This window comes from Rattus rattus, chromosome 4, assembly GCF_011064425.1.
Source record: "Rattus rattus isolate New Zealand chromosome 4, Rrattus_CSIRO_v1, whole genome shotgun sequence".
In the NCBI taxonomy this organism is placed as follows: domain Eukaryota; kingdom Metazoa; phylum Chordata; class Mammalia; order Rodentia; family Muridae; genus Rattus; species Rattus rattus.
In genome coordinates this window covers 122050150-122071000 of record NC_046157.1, presented here as the reverse complement: position 1 = coordinate 122071000, position 20851 = coordinate 122050150, and the positions used below count along the sequence as shown (strand labels likewise).

The window sequence follows — 20851 nt, the reverse complement described above, 5'->3', positions numbered from 1 at the left end:
ACATGACCTGGTTCGTGAAGGAATATGTGTGAGAAAAAATATTGTAATCTAATTTTTCTGTTAAAAATGATTATCTTCTCTTGCATATTCTCTGATAAAATCTGACACTAAAGCTAAAAAAAAAATCATACTGTATTTTGTAATATTCTTATTCCCTACTGCCCCATCTTACTTTAAAGTGGGACTGAAAAATCCCTCTTTGGTATGCCAGCTAAGTCTGTTTTGTGGGGTAGAATCTTTCTAAATGGTTAACTTAATAAACCAAGCAACCAAGAACACACCTACCTTCTACTGTGGAGCCTACAACCTAATTAGTTTGAAGGATAGATGTGAAAACAAAATTTTATAGTCCACATTGTTTATTTATACATATTTTACAACTTTAAAAAATCTTTTCCAGTATACAAACAATCACTTTAGTACAAGTTTAAGAGCCACATCAATTCCCATAGTAACTAATGGTCATAAACTTAATCATGAAGTTCCTGGAAGATGGATCAAATGATGAAGAAATGGGCGACCATGAACACACCCTTTAATTTCTTTTCCGAACTGGTGCTTCATTTTATAGATAAGATCCTGGACATCCTCTTGCGGTAAGTACATGGGTAGCTGTCTGGATAGGCGGACGGCTTCTCCCTATGAAAAGAAAAGCCACACATTTCATCCTTATAGGTCCTGAAGAAGAAACACACGATTCCAGCGAAATAAAACTGATTTTCATTTTACTCAACAAATATTTATTAAGCACCAACAATGCTGGAGACAAATTCATTGGCAACAGAAGATCTCGTTGAATTTACATTTCAATGCAGAAAATCAAAAAGCGAATTGGACAAAAACATTGTGAATACCTAACGCACACAATTAACTGGGCAAGAGCAGGGATTGTGTGAGTGGGAAGGCTTGCTCCAAGAGATGACATTTAGGCTTTTCAGTTATGTCACAGTCATGAGCAACATAAAGCATTTCAGTAAAGGAGACGAGATAAGGAAGTTAAACAGGAATCAGGTCATCCTCTAGGACAGGGACAGACTAAAAGTTATTTGAATACACAGGGAAGCAGAGATTAAAACAAACAAACAAACAAACAAACAAACAAACAAAGCCTGCTAAGTGTTTCATGTCATAAAGCAGTGTGGCTGTGATGGGAAACAGGCTTTGAGGCTGACGTCACTGTGGTGCTGGCGAGGGCTGAGAAGAGGTGCTATGGACGGTCTGCCTTTGAGGTATTTGGTAGATTGACTATGAGACCTGCAGACTCAAAGGGAATGTACTCAGGCATGGAATATAAATGTTGTTTTCAGATGCAGGAAGAGAAGTTTGGGGAATAAGAATTTTAAACAAGACCAACTTCTTTTAGCACAAAGAAAAATCTTGCAAGCTCAGAGATGTTACATTATAGCATTACTCTCTTAGCCACAGGTATATCACCTTTTCAGCCATTCCACCTCTTTATTCCAACAGAATCCGGTTTTCTTTCACTCTGACCTTTAGCCTCTCCTTCCTCTCAGACTCACTGGAACATGTTTCCCTCACTGAGGTTGAGCACGGATGAGCTATCCAGAATCCAGTACTAGGGCTGACTTAGCAACAGTTTCTGGAATACAAAGTGTTCAGGTTTCTCTCTCTGACCCTTGTTAATCCTTAGCTGTGGGCAAATTCTATGCTGGACAATACTAGAATCAAACAACTGTCCTGACATTATCAATAGAAATGTCAGGTCTTGAGAGCCTCAGCGACACCTGGAGATTGTCCTTTCTTTGACTGGACCGGTATACTTGGCTTTATATCTGTTATGGTACTCAATGCCCAAAGCCTCCCTACCCTTCCACTTAAAGCAGACAACTTCTCTTCTCTTAACCACATACATAAATCAGATACATCTTCTCATTTACCTAAAAATGTTTCTTTTAGCAAGTCTTGATAGTGTACAGAAAGATTGGTGTGAATTTAAGGCCAGTATGGGCTACATAGTGAGGTCTCATCTCAAAAAAAAAAAAATAGTAATAATGAAAACTACCACAAAAAACCAAAGAAAAATTATTTTTCACTCTTGATTCAGAGAACATTATGTTTCTCCTTTCAAAAAATTCTGTCACACTGGATTATTTTATTTGCCCCAACCCTTCTCTTTTGGCTTTTCCGAACAGGACTTCTCTGTGTAGCCCAGGCTATCCTAGAACTCACTTGGTAGACCAGTCTGACCTTCAATTCACAGAGTGTCCTACTTTTGTCTCTGGCTGATTGTTTTTAACTTCTCCATAACAACCATGCCTAGATATTCTAGCCTGGTACACATCAGTAAAACCATTTCAGTTCATTCTCAACTCCTTTTTTCCTCCATTATGTCTAAAACCTTATTTCTTAACCACATGTTTTTTGCTCTTAAGAAAGACTTCTCTAGGGTTCCTTGAAACTATAACTGCTGAATTGCCCTGGCAACAGGCTGGGAATTTCCACAAGACAAAGCTTCCAAGGGTCTCTAAGCACCACTGAATCCATTCTCCAGAGTCAGGTGACACACAGCATGCTTGGTATCTAAATGCCATGAACAAAAAGCCCACTTTAATACAGAAGAAACAAAGTCCAGGTCTGTTTTGAGAATGACAGCAGTGGACCTTAATGAGACACTCAGACCTTCAGCTACAGAAGTAGGAGAGGCTGTTTCTCTAGACTTGGGCTACACTTGATGGGCTCAGAAACTTCCTCAGCCCCCTCCAGTTAGATTTTTTTTGAGATGAGTATGTAGCCCTGACTGGCAGTAAATCCTCCTGCCTCAGTCTTCCGAGTGCTGGACACGTACACAGATATGCCATCAAATCTGGCTTGTTCTGACTGCACCTTTCTAAATCTAATTTTATAATTCTCATTTTGGTAGATGCTACAAAGTTTTGCAAAGTGAAACTTCATTTATTCAACAACTTAGCTCCCAGTACTGAATAATTTGGATCTCTTCCTTTTGAAGTGCTTGTTCGGGGATCAGAGTCACCTCAAAATGTTTTAGATAAATAATATGGCATAAAAGTTGAACACCTCGGAAGCCACTCTGAACTTACTTACGGAATTAATAAAAAAAAAAAGAATGTTTCATAAGTAACCGTCTCGATATGGGTCTAAGAATTGTATGACAGATCTCTGATAGTGTTTATTAGTCTACACTGTGAAACATGTTATTGAGTTTTTTAAAATAGCATTTTCTTCTTGAAAACGAACATTTTAGAAACTATTCTTTTAACCATTTACTACTGGGGTAGGTGGGCAAAACACCTTTAATCCTAGCAGAGGATTAAAGACAGAAGGCAGAAAGAGGCAGGTCTCTTGTGAGTTCAAGGCCAGCCTGGTCCACAGAGTGAGTTCTAGTCAGCCAGGGCTAGGTAGTAGGACCCTGCTGGAAAAGTGAACAAAATAAAAACAAAGTTTTCTGTTTGTAGGCAGCTCCTGTGATCCAGTGAGGCATACCTTCAGATAATTTATCACTTTTCGAGGTCTACATTCATAAATCTCCTTTGCGTTTTTGTTTACTATAGCATTAAGAATTTCCTTTAGATCCATTACTCCATAGAACGGGAGGCACTTAGCCATGCCTTCTATTTCCAAGTAGTTCTCAGCATTGGAAACTCCTGAGAAGAAACAAAAACAAGCAGATGCAGAGACACAGTTAGGTCAGTTAAAACTGTATTCCAGAACACGTCTGCTGGAAACAGGCACCACTGCTAGAACACTTAACGAACCCTCATCAGAATTTAATACATCAGGATAAAGTTCTGTTCCTCCATGGAGAGTATAAATAATCACTCTCCAGAAGACCGCACATTAAGTCATAGGTGCTCATGACGATACATGTGCTTCCTACAATTTAATTTAATGTCGCTTCCTACTGCTCTGTTCCTCACATTTGCTCAGAATATTTACTTTGGAGAGAAAATGAAGTCCCATGATATTTATTAAAATCAAAAGGGTTTAAGCATTTTATCAACTGCTGTATTTCAAATTCTAGCCCACTGGTCTAATATTTAACTTAAAGACCTCAATTATTTTAATTTACGATGAATAAAAATAGGCACTCTTAACTTGTTACTATATGTTACTATAAACTTTCAGGAAATAAAAAATGCTAGCATTTATTCAACAATTTAACTAAGAAAATGCTTGAAATTGGTGTTATGTATTAAGTTATTTTAGGGTAATTCAGTTGGTAGGAAATCCCCAAGAGTATACATTCCGAAGCATCTCCTTTGCATTAAGGGACAGAATGTGCTTATCCTATTTGTATAACAGCACCTTTAATACTGTAGTCAATATCATGTTGCTTAGAAGGAAAGAGTCCAATCTTTGACTAATAGCTGTTGGTAAGCTAATACAAACTGAAGACTGCAGATCTCGGGAATGGAATGGTGTACCATCTAGTAAAACCTCGGGTTTGGTCCAGCTTTCAGACCAAACAGTAGGAAAGTAATGTTCTTTCCAGGGAACAACTGAGGAAAGATGAGCGGATACATCATCAAGCACTAGAAGATGGGCTACAGAGTTCACTAAGGGAGGAGATATGAGTTAGAGCACACGGGGACCTCAGGTAGGACCGGAAACCATGTAAGGAAGGCACGCAGGATTCAGCAGGCTGTAGTCCACCCTTTTAACATCTATACGGATGTGAAGAAAGGCACCTTTCATCACCTCCAGGAACAGAAGCAGGTGAAGAATGAAGTCACACAAATGCACACATGTATGCCCCTGCCCCCAGTCTCCTTAGGCAAAATTTCTAAATAAAAGATACCAGAGTCCTCAAGGAAAATATCTATATGAAGACTAGAAGATGTGAACTGGAATCAGTTCAGGTCTGAAAAAGGGGTGGGGGCTGGAGGATGGGCAGAGTCCTAGGTTTACTGGTTGTTTGTTTTGTATATGGGGACAGGTCTCACTGTGTAGCCCAAGATTGCTTTAAATTCACTATATATTCCAGGCTAGGCTAGACATGTGACACTTTTCCCACATTGGCCTCTCAAGGTATGGTAACAGGCAAGCTCCCAGCTGTGCCCCGGATTTATGTTACTTCACACCTACTCCATGAAGTTAATATACCAACTTTATGGAGGGCCATACAACAAATCCCCTAGACTCCTGAGGCAGGCTGCATGGGTTCCAATCTTGGACCTAACACTGACTGCCCTCTGGACAAACTTAATTTCTTCCTACTTTACTTTTCTCATCTATAAACTGTGGACTGCGATGCGAGCTACTCTGTAGGCTGTTAGAGGGTTGATATGTTAATTCTTTGAAGGGTACTCTGCATATAATGGTTATTCAAAATTTATTAGTTGTTGTTAATGGACAAACTGAGAAATCTATGATCTGGACATGCAATCTCCATAAAGTGTGACAGCTGTATCCGTGGAGGTAAGGCATTTATGGGAGGTATCTTTACATTGTGACTCTGAGAAAAAAATCAAGCAAAATTTGAAGTTTGGAAAACAGAAACTTTTTCCCCAAATATCTAGCTCTGTACTTTTGTACACTATTGTTATTTATTTTCTTTCTAAAATTGATTGATTGATTGATTTTTACTATTGTTGTTGTATAGTTTTATCTGTATGCATGCCTGTCCACCACAGGAGGACAGAACAGGTCATTGAATCAGAGCTGGACATATTTACGAGTTGCTCTGCGGGACCTCTGGAAGAGCAGCCGGTGCTTTTAAACGCTAAGCCATCTCTCCAGCTCCCGTTTACTGTCTCCTGGGCCTCTGGGAAAGCATTCTTCTAAAAACGCTTTCCTACATTTTGGGTATGACAGTTGAGGCACTGCAGTCTTTCCACATGGTGGCCACGGAACTGGACAGAACACAAAGGGGAAGACACTGTCATGCTGGGCTAGGGCGCTGGGGCAGTATGGAAACTAAAAAACGACAGAGAAGACCAGCAAAGAAAACTGGACTCCCTGGGGCGAAAATGTTAAACGGCAAAAGAGATGGTCACTTTCATCAGACCACGCCATGGTCCCACATATCTGCTTTACCATCCAAGAGTCTGGACAGCTAAGTTACACAAGAAGACAGCTGGGTTGCCATGTCAAAAGATAACAGAAAGTGTAGTGATCACCTGAGCACCTCTCTGAAGGAAGCCCTCCTCTGCAGTGACAACGCAGACAATGACGTTTAGTGAAATGGAAATATACCTGAGGGCTCTGAGAGCCGGAAGCAGCTCTTGGAAAGGTTTATTTTTTTCCGTGTCAGAAAAGCCACATTATTGTTACCTGGTGTCAATCTGATCTTGAAGCCATTTGCTGTGAGACGAGGGTCACACAGGTAAACTGATCCACCGCATCTTTCCTCAACTGTCGACATTTTATGTAAAACTTCTAAATAATCAGACCCATTAAAAAGACTGAAAAAGAAAGAAATTATGGTTCTTTAAGTTACTAAACATTCAGATTGAAACAAGGAAGTTTATGGGTGCTTTGAAAGTGTTCCAATTACATGAAGTGCTGAACCCTCTGAGAAGCACTCTGTATCCTGCTGGCATTGTCTAAGAGGCCCTCTGTAGACATAGCATTGAACTGAAGGTGCCTCAGAACAGTCATTACAGAGGAGGACCTGCCTACGCTGATCTGATGAGGACCAATCCCCATCTATGCAAAGGGAACGTGAGTGTCTAGCACAGTAGAGAATCAACTTAGGTACACAACACGTTGTAGAATGATGCTGTATCTTCTTATACATACATTAAAATCTTTTTGATTTTGATTTTGCTGAGTACTCCACTGACTGTGATATTACAGAAAACACATTGGCTGTGTGTCTAGCTCATCTTACCAACTCTGGAACCAATCTGAAGGCTTGTGGTAAGCATGACAGGGGAGATTCCACAGGTAAGCAGTCTGCGATAGAACCCTGGATGCATGGCTTACTTACTGCTTCTGTAAGGGCCCCTAAGGTGACTTTTCTGAGTTTGTGATTAGCTTAGAATCTAATCACTTCTGTGAGTATAGGAAAGGATTAAGTGTTAAGAATTCTCTCACACACCTTAGTGAGTGAAAGGAAACATGTATGGGCAGAAACAGGATAGAGCAAAGAATGTTGGTAAAGGCTGCTGAAGGCATTCGACTCTAGTGTATGCTTGACGGTGTCAGAGCAGCTTAATACCAAGAAAAAGCCCAGCACTCTAGCTTTCGATTACCACAGAGAAGTCATGAAGGTAGAGGAGAAAGGAGCTTGGGCCTTACTGAGTGGAGGAATGAACACTCAGAACTTCTAACATTATTTGTAAGCAACTCATAGCATCATTAGTTTCAAAAAACTTCCTCAAAAATATTCCTTTAAATAAGTATCATTATGCCTACCAGAAAACCTTCAACTTTTAACATTAAACATCACGAGTTAAAAATGCCTCTTCATCGTACCTCTCTGTTAATACGATTGGCTTTTCCAGCGGTTCTGCAAGGAATTTATGATTCTCAAGAAGTCTTTTAAATAGCAGGGCTTCTTCCACTCTGTATGGGTTCAGTAACATGATATCTGCTCTGGATGTGACCAGCCATGCATCAGGAAACTTGAGACTGTGGATCAGGCAAATCTCATCCTTCTCCTCTAAGTCAACTTCCTTGTGTTTGTTAAAGTTCACTTTTAAGTTTTCCATAGAAAAGGGGATCTTTGTTATTTTAATATTTTCACTCTTCTTTTCCTTCTGGGACTGGAAGAGCTCGTCGAGTTTTGGCTGGTTAGACGAGTCTTTCACCTTGTGTCTCTGTGTGCAGCCCCATGTGCCAGTGGCTCTTAGCTTTTTCCTGCCATCTTTTAATGACACTTGTGCTTCCTGTTCGATGGCTTTCTTCATTTGGTTATTGTATCGTTCCAAGTCTTTTTTAGCCTTTTCCTCATATCTAAGAACAGAGATAAAACAGAATTAATGAGTTCATAGTGAAAAACTTAACAACATAATAATCATCTAAAGTAAATTTTAACAGTAACAAGCTGTCATTCAGAAATGACAATGAAATATGTATTAGAAACCCTCTTGTGTGCTTATGATAAACTCCAAACAGAGCACAGAATTTGGTCCCTGTAAAGCAGTCAAAAGCAAATGGGAAAGGACCTGTATTTGCATCCATGAAGGTCTGACCCAGCATTAGCAAGTGGGAGCTTTAGCTAGGAAATGGCACTTAGTAGCCTGTATCATCAGAACACAGATCCTTGCTTCCAGAACAACTTGAAATCAAGAGAAAATCCCATGTGTGAAAGCCCTCAGGAAAACATTAAAATGCTAATGAATCGAACAGAGTTTCCATTGCTTCTGGTGGAGAAGAAACAGAGCCTGGTGTCTGAGTTACATGTGGAGCTTGGTAAGCAAGCATCATGGGCTTTAATTTAAAACTTGAAGAGTACCATGTTAGGAGGAAACCCCTACACCCTAGAACTGAGTAAATCTCCTATGATTCAATGCAAGACGAACTCCCACAAGCTCAACGGCATCTTAAATAAAAACGATCACTTTCCAGAAAGGAACAAACATCACCCACGATGTCCACTGCACGACTGAAACTCATCACTCCACAACAAAACATGAGAGTGTGAGTCATGGGCAAGGGGAAGAGGTCAGGAAAAGAGCCAGGAGTCAGATTTATAGTTAATAAAAAGTTTTGTGTGCATGTTTTAGGGCTCTAGATGAGCAACAGAAAGAGAAATAGGAAGGCTAAAGGGGAGGCTCCAGTAAGAAGTGGGATTTATATATATACAGAGAAGTGGGCTGTCTAGAACTAAATGACAGGATCTGAAAGGGAACAGCCATTGCACAGACTTAGTTATAGAACAGAGACGGAAACAACAAAAGGCCAGCGAACCTGAGGGCAGAGCTACAGCAATGACCACTGTGAGCACAGTGACAGAAAATGGACCTGTGCACACTGAAGCACGCAGGGGCGTATGCACAAGCTTCCCGACATGTCGAGCATTTAATGATGAGCCAACCTGTACAATTGTAATACCTTAAGACCCAAGCAGCAACTCCAGGCAGGATCAATGCAAGCGCACCTGCCAAATACACCAGAAGCAAACTGTGAACTGAGATGAATCAGCGAGAAGAGACCAAGAAGAAGGACAATGCGATCCCTGCTGAGTGTGCGGCCATTAGGCGGCAAGAGAGCCACAGTCCACATCTACCAACCATAAATATCCTTTAAAGGGAAAATTAAACAAATGCCTTCAGATAAAACACGTTTTCTGCTAACCTGGCTGCACTCTTAAAGAATGATATAAGCACAAAAGTAACTATACCTGTGGGCCTGTAGGTTTTATGTGAGACTCTATGGCATTAACTTTACCTAAGTGCGATAAGAGGGTGCCTGATGTATTCAGCAACGCAAACACTAATATAAAGTAGATGTTAAAATGTATTCACTTAAACCTTGAGTACCTCTGCAAGTGTTCCACAAGACAGGGCAGACACAAGAAGAGCATCTCTAATCCTAATGTCAATGATTTTATTACATAGACCAAATCTGCAAGCTAAAGGACAGGATACCCAGTGTCATGGGCTTCTAAGAATTGTACTTTTATAACACAGAGGTATACAAGAATGGAGAAATGTATATACACTATCCAAACAGAAAGTGTAAGAAAACAAGAGACTGACAACATTAAATGAAGCAGACCAAAATGCTAAATTGTCAGAGATGCAGGGCTCATTAGAAAGCTTAACACTCACATGTGTGCACCTAGTAATAGAGCTTTCAACATCAAGAGATTTGAAGCTAAATCTGAAGCAAAGTCCAGCGATATCAAGCAAAATCTCACAGCCTAAATGCAGAAATAAAGTCAGAAGCATAGCTGGAGACACTGATGCCTTTCCCCTCAGTGCCACATTCAGATTTCTCTTTAATGTAAACAGGAATTCTGACTCTTTGTATGTGAACATGGACCATTCAACAGGACCGGAAATACGAGGAGCAAATTCTCAATACATGCCAACAGGTGAGTGAAAACTAACTTATTTTCTGCCCATGTTAAACTGGAACCCAAGTTTATTCATAAAAGCCTTAAAAGTCTGAAAACTAAGACAATAGTATTCACACCAGCCTCAGTATCTACCAAGTAGAGGTTGAATTAATAAACCTTATTATTCTTAGAAAATTAAGCATTATTACTTAAAATGGTGTGTCTTGGAAATATTGTTTGAAGTTAGAAGTATCATATAGTTTTATTTATTTGAAGTTTAAATACTGGTAACTGACCTGGATTCCTGAGATCTCTCAGACACTGAGCCACCAACCAGGCAGCATACATCATCTGAGATGAGGCCCCTGACACGAATACAGCAGAGGACTGCCTGGTCTGGCCTCAGTCAGAAAACACGCACTTAACCCTTGAGAGATTTGAGGCCCCAGGAAATGGGGAGGTCTGGTGGGGTGGGAATGGTAGGGTGGGGCATCCTCTTGGAGGTGGGGGGAGGTATGGGAGGGAGTTGGGGGGCAGACTGGGAGAAGGAGGAAGTCTAGATTGTAAAGAAAAAAAGGATTAAAAAATAAAAATAAACACATCTTTAAAAAGTTTAGTAATTAAATAAAACTTATATTTTTTTAATTAGGTTTTAAATTTGGGCCTAGGGAACTAAGATTATTTCAGGTCTGGTAGGAAGCTGGCTTAGATTCTACAGAACGTTATTTGATTTGTATACTGTACAGTTAGACTGTGAACCAACAGAGCAGGACATGGTATACAGTCCATGCTCAGAACATGCTTCCGAATACAGAAACACTACACATTAGTTGGAGAAGATTGTGATTAAGGTCTGCTTCACTGTAAACTAGATAAACATTAGTCATCATTCGCCTTTCATATTCATATTTTTGAAAATTATTTTCTTCTACTTATTCCTAAAACACGAACATATGGGTTAGTTATACAAAGCACATGGTCTTTAATAGTTTACTTTCACAGGCACTAGAAATAAGTATATTTTTAGCACTGAGACCTCAGAACTCCAGACTTTTCCTATGGGGTGGAAGATGAGTTCAAGATAAAGGTCATTTTTATAATTAATTATAATGTGCAAATTTTCACATATGGTACTAATCTTTTGATTTATTCAAGAAGTCAATTTAATGAGTTCTTTCGGAAACATAAAAAAGTTATGTCCAAAATAATACTAGGTAAATGTTAAGTAATAACAGATGTTACCTTTGTATTTAATGCCATTAAGGGGCTTAGCAACTTAAATGGAAAATATTCGCCCTGTTTGACTAAGCAGTCAATCAAAGGATGTTTCTGAGACAAAAGGCTACATTTAATTATAAAGTTTACTTAACATTTTCAGCAACATCTGAATTACATTATTTAGTTATTTTAAGTAGGAATATATTTATGTATTGCAAATCAAAGCTCAAATTAACACCAACTGACTAAGGTTGGTGACTAAGGTCTCCCAAGTGGTGGGGAGGTGCATGGCTCATACCTGGACTCTGGCCCTCTAGAGTAAATGAGAGAAAAACAAGAGGTCGTAAGAATCAGAAAGGACCTAAGTACCCTACCCCACATCTGTCCTACTTTCTCAGCCAGGACTGAGATTCTGGCTAATCCTGGGGCTTGCAGAACTATCCTCGACCTCGCCACCGCCCCTTTCCCACCTTTCTTCATCACACTCTCACATTCTGCCCAAGTCGTACTGTCTTCCTTGGCAATATCATGTTCCTTCTCATGTGATAATTCCCTAAAAACTTTCCAGTTTTATAGAAGGAAGCAATTTTCCTGTATATCAGACAACTGGTACGTGTTTTCACAACTCTCTGTATTGCCCTTATGAAAGGCACTAATTCTATTGTGAAGGTCGTGGAGGGCTTCACAACTCACAACGTGCGGGGAGTGAGACTTTGTAGGACTCAGTCCTAAATGGGATGTCTATGCAGATGAGACCTAAAGACAGTCAGAGCCAGAGGAAATGGATGATTCTAAGGAAACAGCGTCGTCTTCCAGACACAGCAGGACTGATGCATACATCAAGTCACAGACTTCATATGACAGCATGCACAGGGCCTATAAGGTTCAAGACAGATGGGGTCCAAGAACTGAGAAGGTGCCATGGACACAGTTGCTTATTCTTAACCAAGAAGCTATCTCCCACTGACATCTGCTTGCAAAGGAAAAAAAAAAATTAGTTTTCTCCAATGGTGCCTCACTGGGTATATTAACTACATTTCAGGTAGGCCCCATGCCCAGCAGTAGATGACCACTGCAAAAGGATCTCAAGGGCATTTTTTGATCTTATTAGTCTTTTCTGAGTGTATATTTTAGTTTTTGGTTTTGTGTCTTTGTGATGTATGTGTTTCTTGATTCTTTGTATTTTAAAGAGCGAGAGCACAGCAAGAGCTAGAGAGAACAAGAGAGCAAGAGAGCGCAAGAAACTGAGAGAAAGGGAGAAAGGAAGTGGCTGGGTGAGGTTGGCTGGGTAGGTAGGGAGGGAGGAGCTGGGAGGAGCTGGGAGGAGCTGGGAAAGGGGAAACAATCATCAGAATATATTGTATAAAATGTTTTTCAATTAAAAACTCATAAAATTCTGTGATTGCTACAGGACAAACTGCAGACTATATACTATTTTTGAGTAGACAATTAATGTTATTTTTAACTGAAGTGACCAGCCAGAGTACAGGCTACCCTTAACAAGTTATTTCCTAAATGGAGGAAGGGAATGGAAAGGAGAAAGGAAATGCCAAAATGAACTGAAGCATTGTAGAAGGGGCTGACTCTTCCTACTAAGATGGAAGAGAGGGCGGGCCTTAGAGAGGAGGGCGGGCCTTAGAGAGGAGGGCGGGCCTTAGAGAGGAGGGCGGGCCTTAGAGAGGAGGGCGGGCCTTAGAGAGGAGGGCGGGCCTTAGAGAGGAGGGTGGGCCTTAGAGAGGGAGGCAGGCGCTCTGCCCTTTGTACTACCATGGATGACTGCCTGAGGAGGGGCAGTCAGGCAGTACCTTTGTGACAGTGAGGATGGAGGCCAGAGACTTATGGAAGGCATGCAGGTGCTCTGCCACTGAGATGCATACCAGATCTACTCTTGTAACACATCTATTCTTTGCAGAATTGAGGAGAAGAGGAAACTTCAAAATGACAACCATGGATTCGATCCAGTGGATCACAGTCCAAGGAGCCCTGGCCTTGAAACGAAACATTTTGTTTTTTAAAAAAGCATCTGTGTGTCTGATTCTAAGAGATCAGTACTTTCTTGGCACATTTCTGTCTCTGACATCCAAGTCAACTGAACTGACGTAGAACAAATGAAAACTGCCATTTATAACACAAACAGCTTAACAATCCCCATTACACTAACACAGAAGTCACTGTGAATGTGGGACATTGCCCTGAGCTCTAACAGCCATGATCTCAACTACTCCTCGCAACAGTGACAGGCCACAGCACACCTTTATTGACAGCCAGCAAAGAATAGTCTTGCTGTGACTATCCACAGGTCCCAGGTGTAGTTTCTGAGGTCTGCTCTAAATGGATTCCACAACACTACTAAAGAAAAATCTAGATGAAGCTTACTAGCCATAATGCTAACTAATAATCTGACAATTTGGGACTCATTGGCCATCATCTTTATTAGGGCTGTGACTGCTTGCAAGTGAGACTCAAGAGCCAACATGCTGAGAGGAAGGAGTAGAAAGGTCACCCAGCTCTGCTTCCTTCACCTCTCAGGAAGCTGTATGCAATTCTGACTCAACTGCATATGACATCATGGAGGTACTAAAGTAGACAAAGGGTGCTAACTGAGGGGCCTCTATCTGTACAGCTATGCTGGTCATGACTTTTTACTGGCACAACTGATTTGAGGTCACTGAGCCTCCTGTAAGCAAACCCGCATCCATGCTCTTTAGTTAAGCCCAATAAACTTACTGGTTCCCCATGCTGGACTCTGGTGGATTTGTACATTGGTTTGTCTTGGGTGCCTTGTAAGGAAGGGGTATAGTTTGTTCACATCTCCCAAGGGAAAAGTTCCCACAAGAAACTATGTATGCCCATGAGATTGTTTTGGGACATAAGCTTAGATCTGAAGATACAGGTAATATTTTAATCGGATCAAACCACTTACTTACATACCCCAAACACCCACAACATTTTACAAACTGACAATAAAATTTAGATGCTACAATATAGGTGGTAATACACTAATTTGGTTCTAAAACTCCAGCACAATCTTTTGTACTGTGCGTGCCTTTCTAGAGACCAATTTAACAGGGAGAAACAACCAAGTTTTTACAAAATACACTATCACTTCAACTGCTCTAATGCAAAAGCTTGAAAAAATCCCGCTCCAGTGAAGCTCTTTAACATAAATTAAAAGAAAGGAATAAGAGAGTGGAGAGTCAGATGGAGGTGGAAGCAGTAAAGGCCTCTACCAAATAATCAAGGAGATTGAACACAACAAACATTTTCAAAACAAAAATAAAAAAATAATACCCCACTATCCAAAATAATAATGAAAACATGATATCCAAAAAGACTTCAGTTAAGCTAAAGAATCATTTTCCGTTTTCTTCCTAAATGTGGTTTCTAAGGCTTTGAACCCGTAAGTCAGACAGAAGGAAGACAGCTGAGCATCTGGGCACACGTGCTCTGGAGACCTACTTGTGTTTTTCCTCTTCACTCAGTGTCTCCCACTGTGCTTTAACTTGTGCTGTCACATCCTCCAAACCAGTCTTGGGATTCTCTGCGAGGAACTGAGCGCGGTGGTCTTCAATGAACAGGGCACAGGCTGACATGGGCTTCCTGACTGCTCGACTGCTAATTAAGTCATAGGCTGTAAGCTGCCCAGGCCTGTTATCAATAACATTTGATGTTCTGCCTAAAGGACCAACACTGAGATTCTCTGGTTCAGGGTCTGGGTGACTATTAGTCACTTTACATGATAAGCTCTTTTGCGGCACTAAAATTTTCACAGGTTCGATATTCTCTCCCATTGAATTAAACACATTTCCCTTGCTCCAGTCGTCTGCACAGATCTCCAGAGCTTTCTCGGGAAGTGTTTTTTTTCCATCTTCCCCATTTTCTCCTGTACCACTCCTGCCATTTTCCCCTTGGATATGCTCAATAGAGCCTGCAGAGTGAGTCTCACTGTGTTTACTCCGATTAGGCTCTGATGATAAGTTATTCCTAGGGATATTTTGAAACGTGTCCTTATTAAGGTGAGAATATTCACCACTAAAATGACCATCACAGTGATCACCTATATTTATCTGTTCGTTTAAATGATGGTCAGTGTTTTTTCTAGATTCATCATTTTGGAAGGGAATAGCCAAAGTATCAGCACTTGGGTATTTATTTCCGGATGATTCCATTTTATTAAAAAGCACATCTGTTTCTGTTGTTTCACTAACGACAACGTTAGCTGAGGAAACATCTACTCTGTTATTTTCATAAGACTCTGTAGTGGGTAGTGGTCCATAACAGGTCATCAGCAGATTTTCAAGAGCAATTAAAACAGATTCCTAAAAATACAAATGAACAAATATTAGGAGGGAGACTGTGAAAAGGCACAATAACCAAAATAATAACAAAAATTAAAAAAAACCAAGTCGTTTTAAGAAGAGAACAGTTGGGACTGCATACAGTTATAGCATAATTCCATACTGAACTTTATTTGAAAAAGATTACCTTATTCTGTAATAGCACTTGACTTTTATCTGGTGTCAGATTTATATCCACCTCAGCTGAAGGAACATCAATTTTCAGAAAGAAAATGGGATACGAGCGGGTAGATTCCTTTAGGCACTTCAGATTATAATAATGTCGGATTAACTAGAAATATATGCGATGAACAAAAGACAGAAATATCTTGTTACTGCCAGCTTTAAATAAGAACTCTAGCTCCAGGGATCTGATTCCCTCATCTGGCCCCCATAGGCACCAGGCACGTGCTACAGACAGACTTGCAGAACAAATATCCATACACATAAAAGAAAATTTAGAAAAAGAAAATATATGAAAATTTAAAATATATGAAATTCCTAATCCAAGGGGTATTTTTTTCTTTCTGGAAGTGATTAATTACCTTTAGTATATCTTTTTGATGTACTGGTCGACTATTAATAAAGATGAAACTTCTCTCTGGGGTTGAAAGACTTGTGGAATTGTGGTCTGCATCATGCTTTGGAAATAATCCATGTAGGTGAATCTACAATTGTAATACACAAGTATAGAAGGTGTAACTTCAACAATAAAGTTCTAGTAGTCTGATTATATACAGTGTATTAGAAAGTATACAAAGTAATACATGGGACTTGTAATTTTAGGTCATATGCATGCTGGTAAGCACGCCTTGAGAATTAATGTTGAGAAACTGCTGAAGAGTACTAAACCAGTAAAAAAAAATCTTATTAATGGCCCTCGCTTTACATTTTTAACTATCAGGACAAATACCCTTACCTTGTTTTATTTTAAAATGTCTTTCCTCATAACGTTGACTTCAACCCCTTCCCCTTACTGGCTGTTTGTCTTTTTCTCTTCAACTATTATTTCCCATGAAAAGCAGCCATTTCTTTCTTTTTAATAATTTGAAGCTAATTGTACTGTGCTTTCATTGCTGTGTTTAAGAAAAAAATTCTTTACAGTGAATTAACTCCTGCATGTCTAAATACTGATTGTATACAAGTTACCATTATGATTGTTCATAGAACTTCCCCACAGATTTGTGATTATTTACACACTGTACTTTTCTTTAGTCTACAAATATATCAAGAGAAGGAAGAAACTGAAGGCTACCAGAAGGAAAGAGTGGTTTAAGGGATTAGAAGGCAGAATGTGTACCTGCTTCTATCTTGAGCTAATTAACATGACACAGAAAATTGTTAAGGATTTCATTCATAGTCCCTTTCTTCCCACTTTGCATTCATGGTGTGTGTGTGCGCGCGCAGATAATCTTATCTGAAATAACTCAAACTTGATGTGCTATGAACCCAATGAGCAACTCTAATGGTAAACGTTAAGCTTAGGGTAAGGAGTAAGGTGCTATTTATAGCCAAGCAGTAACCATGACACTTGGTAACAACACAACCCGTAGGCTGTCACCTATGTCCATGGCTAGCCCTGCTCTTGCGAGTAAGTGCTTAAGGAGATGTAATACCAATTTAGAACACTAATACCAATTTTAGAACACTAAGTGCATTACTGTCACAGTGCCAATGTGTACCAATTTGGAAAAATAAATTAATAAATCTGGATAATCCATTACAAGATGATACCACTTAATTAACTGTAAAACTTCACAGCATTTATAAATGGCTGTATAATTTACCATGTAACATGAGACTCTTCTTCAAGCACCTGCTGGGTACCAGGAGAGTCTGCTTAGCCTCTGGAGGACTTACTGAGTGTTTGGATTAAAGAAAAGACATAGATGAGGAGAGAAAAGAGAGAAGAAAAGTGCCCCTGGTGCCCTAAAATGAAGGAGACCAGAGCCAGGGATTTCCTTTCGTACACTCTGGTTGCAACGGTATAACTACGAGACACTGAGCTTTAAAAATGAAGGCAATCTTAGAAAATAACAAACCACATTAAAGTTATATGGGAGAGTCACGCAGGCATGGTGCATTCAATGTTATATAAATTAAATACCAGGCTACTTCATAAAAAAACAATAAACCCCCAAATCAGTTCAATAAGGAAACAATCTGATAGACTTTATGAGATTCTGTACCTCAACCTTAACCTAAAAAGAAAAATCCCCCTAAACACAATAAATTCCATCCTTTCAGCGGCTTCTCAAGTAGACCTCTTTCCTCTCCTCTGTCTCCTATACACAGGAGTCTCTCCCAGGCGTGGTGGGGCACACCTTCAGTGCAATCAGGAGGGCGGAGTTTTGACACCAGCCTAATTTTCACAGCAGTGAAGCAAGTTCCAGGCCATTGGAGCTACTTAGGGAGACCGTGCCTCAAAGAACAACAAACACCCAATAAACTGTCTTCCCTCTCAATAGCTAATGCAAGTCTTTTTTTTATTCTTTTGATTACGCAGGCCTGACATCAACAACTCCTTTAAGCAGCTTCCTCCTAAATGAGCTGACTTCCTTCCCTCTTCTGGGTCATGTCGTCTTCAGCATGATTAGCTGTGTTCTTTCATTTACTTTTACCCTTTAAGGACGATGGTCCCCTAAATTCCATCTTTAGGCCTCTTTTGCTCTGTAGTTAATCTGAATAATTTCAGTCTCATCCCTAGTTCCAACAGCTACCTACCACTGATAGTAATATAGCAAAGTTGTAGTTATTTCTTGCATCAACTAGCTGCCACAAAATAAATTCACCACATTAAAATGTTGTAAGATGTTACCTAGTTTTTACCCCGCTGTCCAACTGGCAATGTTTGTATTCTTTACCATACTAGAGAGTCATAGTCTGTCAGACAAACCTATTCTTTAATTAGAACAATGTAAGCCTGACTAATCTACTTACCCTTGTCTCCCTCTCTTTCCAGTAAAGCTCTATAATATCATACGAACATATCTAAATTACATATAAATACTAAAGGAGTCATTTAAATACTCTGTGGTCAAGACAGTAGAACAAGTTCATGTGGAAATCCCTTCTCAAAAATGTAAACTACATCGAGGTGATTAAAAACCAATGTTTAATTTCAATAGAACTATCAGCATAAACGACAGACAAAGGTTAAATTGTATGTGCATACTGCATAATGGGGAGTGCTGGCTGGAGGATGAGGCCTTAGATGGTAATTGATATCAGAGACAAGACGCCTCGTTTGCTAATTAAAATCTAGCAGAAGACTGAAATCAATCTTTCCACTTGGAACCTGGAGCTCACATAACACCTCCCTGGAAGAAAACAAAATGACTTACATATTGTGACCACTGTCAATGGCTGCTTGCCATGTCACAGGAAGAATAAAGTCAACTCCAAAACCAAGGACCAGGCGAGGTCATGCTGCAGTCAGGGAGGAGTCTGGGAATTCTGGCAGGATGAGAGGCAGGAACTACTGAGGTAACACCTGGCTTCACACTGGGACTAGGGAAGAGGTGGGCGCTGACTATAGGACAGAGTGTAAGCATGGAGAACAAGACAGAACAACAGAAACAAACCGTGTCCCCGATCTGCTACATTAAAGTTTCTAGTCACATAAAATAGTGGAGAATAAAACTCCTCTTTCAGAAAAAATAGAAATGACAGAACCTTGGAAATGACTCTGGAATTAAGTGTTGTAACATGGAATTTAAACCAAGCAAATAGCACCAATTGTATCAGAAAATAAGTGAGCAAGCAGGGATGGCTATGAATAAAGCTTAAAAAAAACTGAAAATATATTCCAAGTTCTGAAAAAATACAGTTTGAGGAATAAAAATCAGGTGGTAATAAGACATTCCCTCACCTTGGAGTAGAGCTAAAAGTATCAATGAGAAGACAGATGTCAAGAAGGACAACCTGACAACCTATCAAAAGATGTCACACCAGGGGCTCAGATGGCACCATCACCCATAACAAAGATTCTTCCTAGAACCAAAGACGTACAAAGGAGACCCTTATCACAAAGAAAACAGATATATATATATAGATACTCTGTATTCAATGTTCCCAATGGCCAACAACTTGTCATTCCAGTCCAAAAGGGAAAACAGGATGGGCAAATATTACAATCAAAGATAAGTTCTGGGGGACAGAATAAAGAGAGAGGTCATAGCCAGTAGCAGTGGGGGAAAATAGGATTGATTTTGACCAAGAATGAGAAAACACTCACGGAAACTCTGACATTAGAAGAGTCAAGAATAGAGCCAGAGTATGGTGTGCTGACGGACGGCTGGTGGAACAGAAATACAGCAGCATGACACAAAGCAAGAATAGCAGAGATCTGACTGCGATTACTTCCAGACATTCCAACGTTAGCAGACATTCTTCAGCCTTTGAGCTAGAACATTGTTAACACATGTATTATACATTCTTCCATACAAAAATAAGCACGTGAAGAGAAAGCAAAATTCCTATTGTCTATGAGAGATTACCAGAAGTCTTTACATAAATTGGTCTGCAAAGCCAAGGGAAAACAAAACAAACAAACAAAAAAATCCAAAATTAAATTTAAAAAATTATCTGGTAATGTCTCATAGACAATTAGTTGATCTAAGAACAGGCCTTTGACACTAATCCTAATAACTTCCATGCAATATCCAACACGCTTGGCCTACAGATCCTATCAGGATATCTGGAGTATCTAGAATACGAGTACACACACAAACACAACCAAGTCCCAGGAAAATAAGGGAACCAAGGACAATTCAGATTTACCCAGGCTATTCCAACTCACCTACTATAAGCATCATGCACTAGAGAGCCAACAGGCTTAAAGTGATCAGACAAATAGCAACGAATAAAGGGTCTCTTGTCTAAAGAAACTACATAGTGACGATGTATCACAAATCAATTACAATTAATTCAACTCTGTCTTTGAAATTAAAATAAAGGAAGGCAGGAAGAGAGAATGGAAGATCCCATGTGGACCTGATGGCGATGGATAAGTAGATTATGGATAGTTGGGTAGGGGGATGGATGGATAAACAGATGATAGACAGACAGGCAGGTAAGGATCACTCAACACGAACCCGAGAGTCAACAGCAGGCACGAAGACACACTCCCAATTAACATTTCCACAGAGCAAAAACACAGAGAATCAGAAGTATGGAACAGAAGGAAAATGGAGAGGGAACCAGAGATTTACAGTAACAAGACCTTCTAAGCAAAACAAAACTTGTCTCCAATGAAATAAAAATTGTTTAAGGAGCAAATACTTTAAAAACAAAACTTTATTCAGGGTTTTGAAAACACACACACACACACACACACACACACACACACACACAAAGAAGCTATAAA

General features: G+C 39.8%; 1 protein-coding gene across 3 annotated transcripts in view; it reads right to left on the bottom strand.

The window, feature by feature from the left end:
- Positions 1–341: 341 nt before the first annotated feature.
- The window catches only part of Pms1 (PMS1 homolog 1, mismatch repair system component), an 87731-nt gene continuing 67221 nt past the window's right edge, over positions 342–20851 (bottom strand). For all 3 annotated transcript variants that reach the window (XM_032901070.1, XM_032901071.1, XM_032901072.1), the window contains exons 7-13: positions 16029–16151; positions 15632–15775; positions 14606–15465; positions 7399–7878; positions 6253–6383; positions 3463–3623; positions 342–639 (exon numbers count right to left, since the gene is read on the bottom strand). In XM_032901070.1, coding sequence (XP_032756961.1) covers positions 475–639; positions 3463–3623; positions 6253–6383; positions 7399–7878; positions 14606–15465; positions 15632–15775; positions 16029–16151 — 2064 coding nt within the window. In that variant the 3' untranslated portion in view covers positions 342–474. The remainder of the gene's footprint in view (positions 640–3462; positions 3624–6252; positions 6384–7398; positions 7879–14605; positions 15466–15631; positions 15776–16028; positions 16152–20851) is intronic.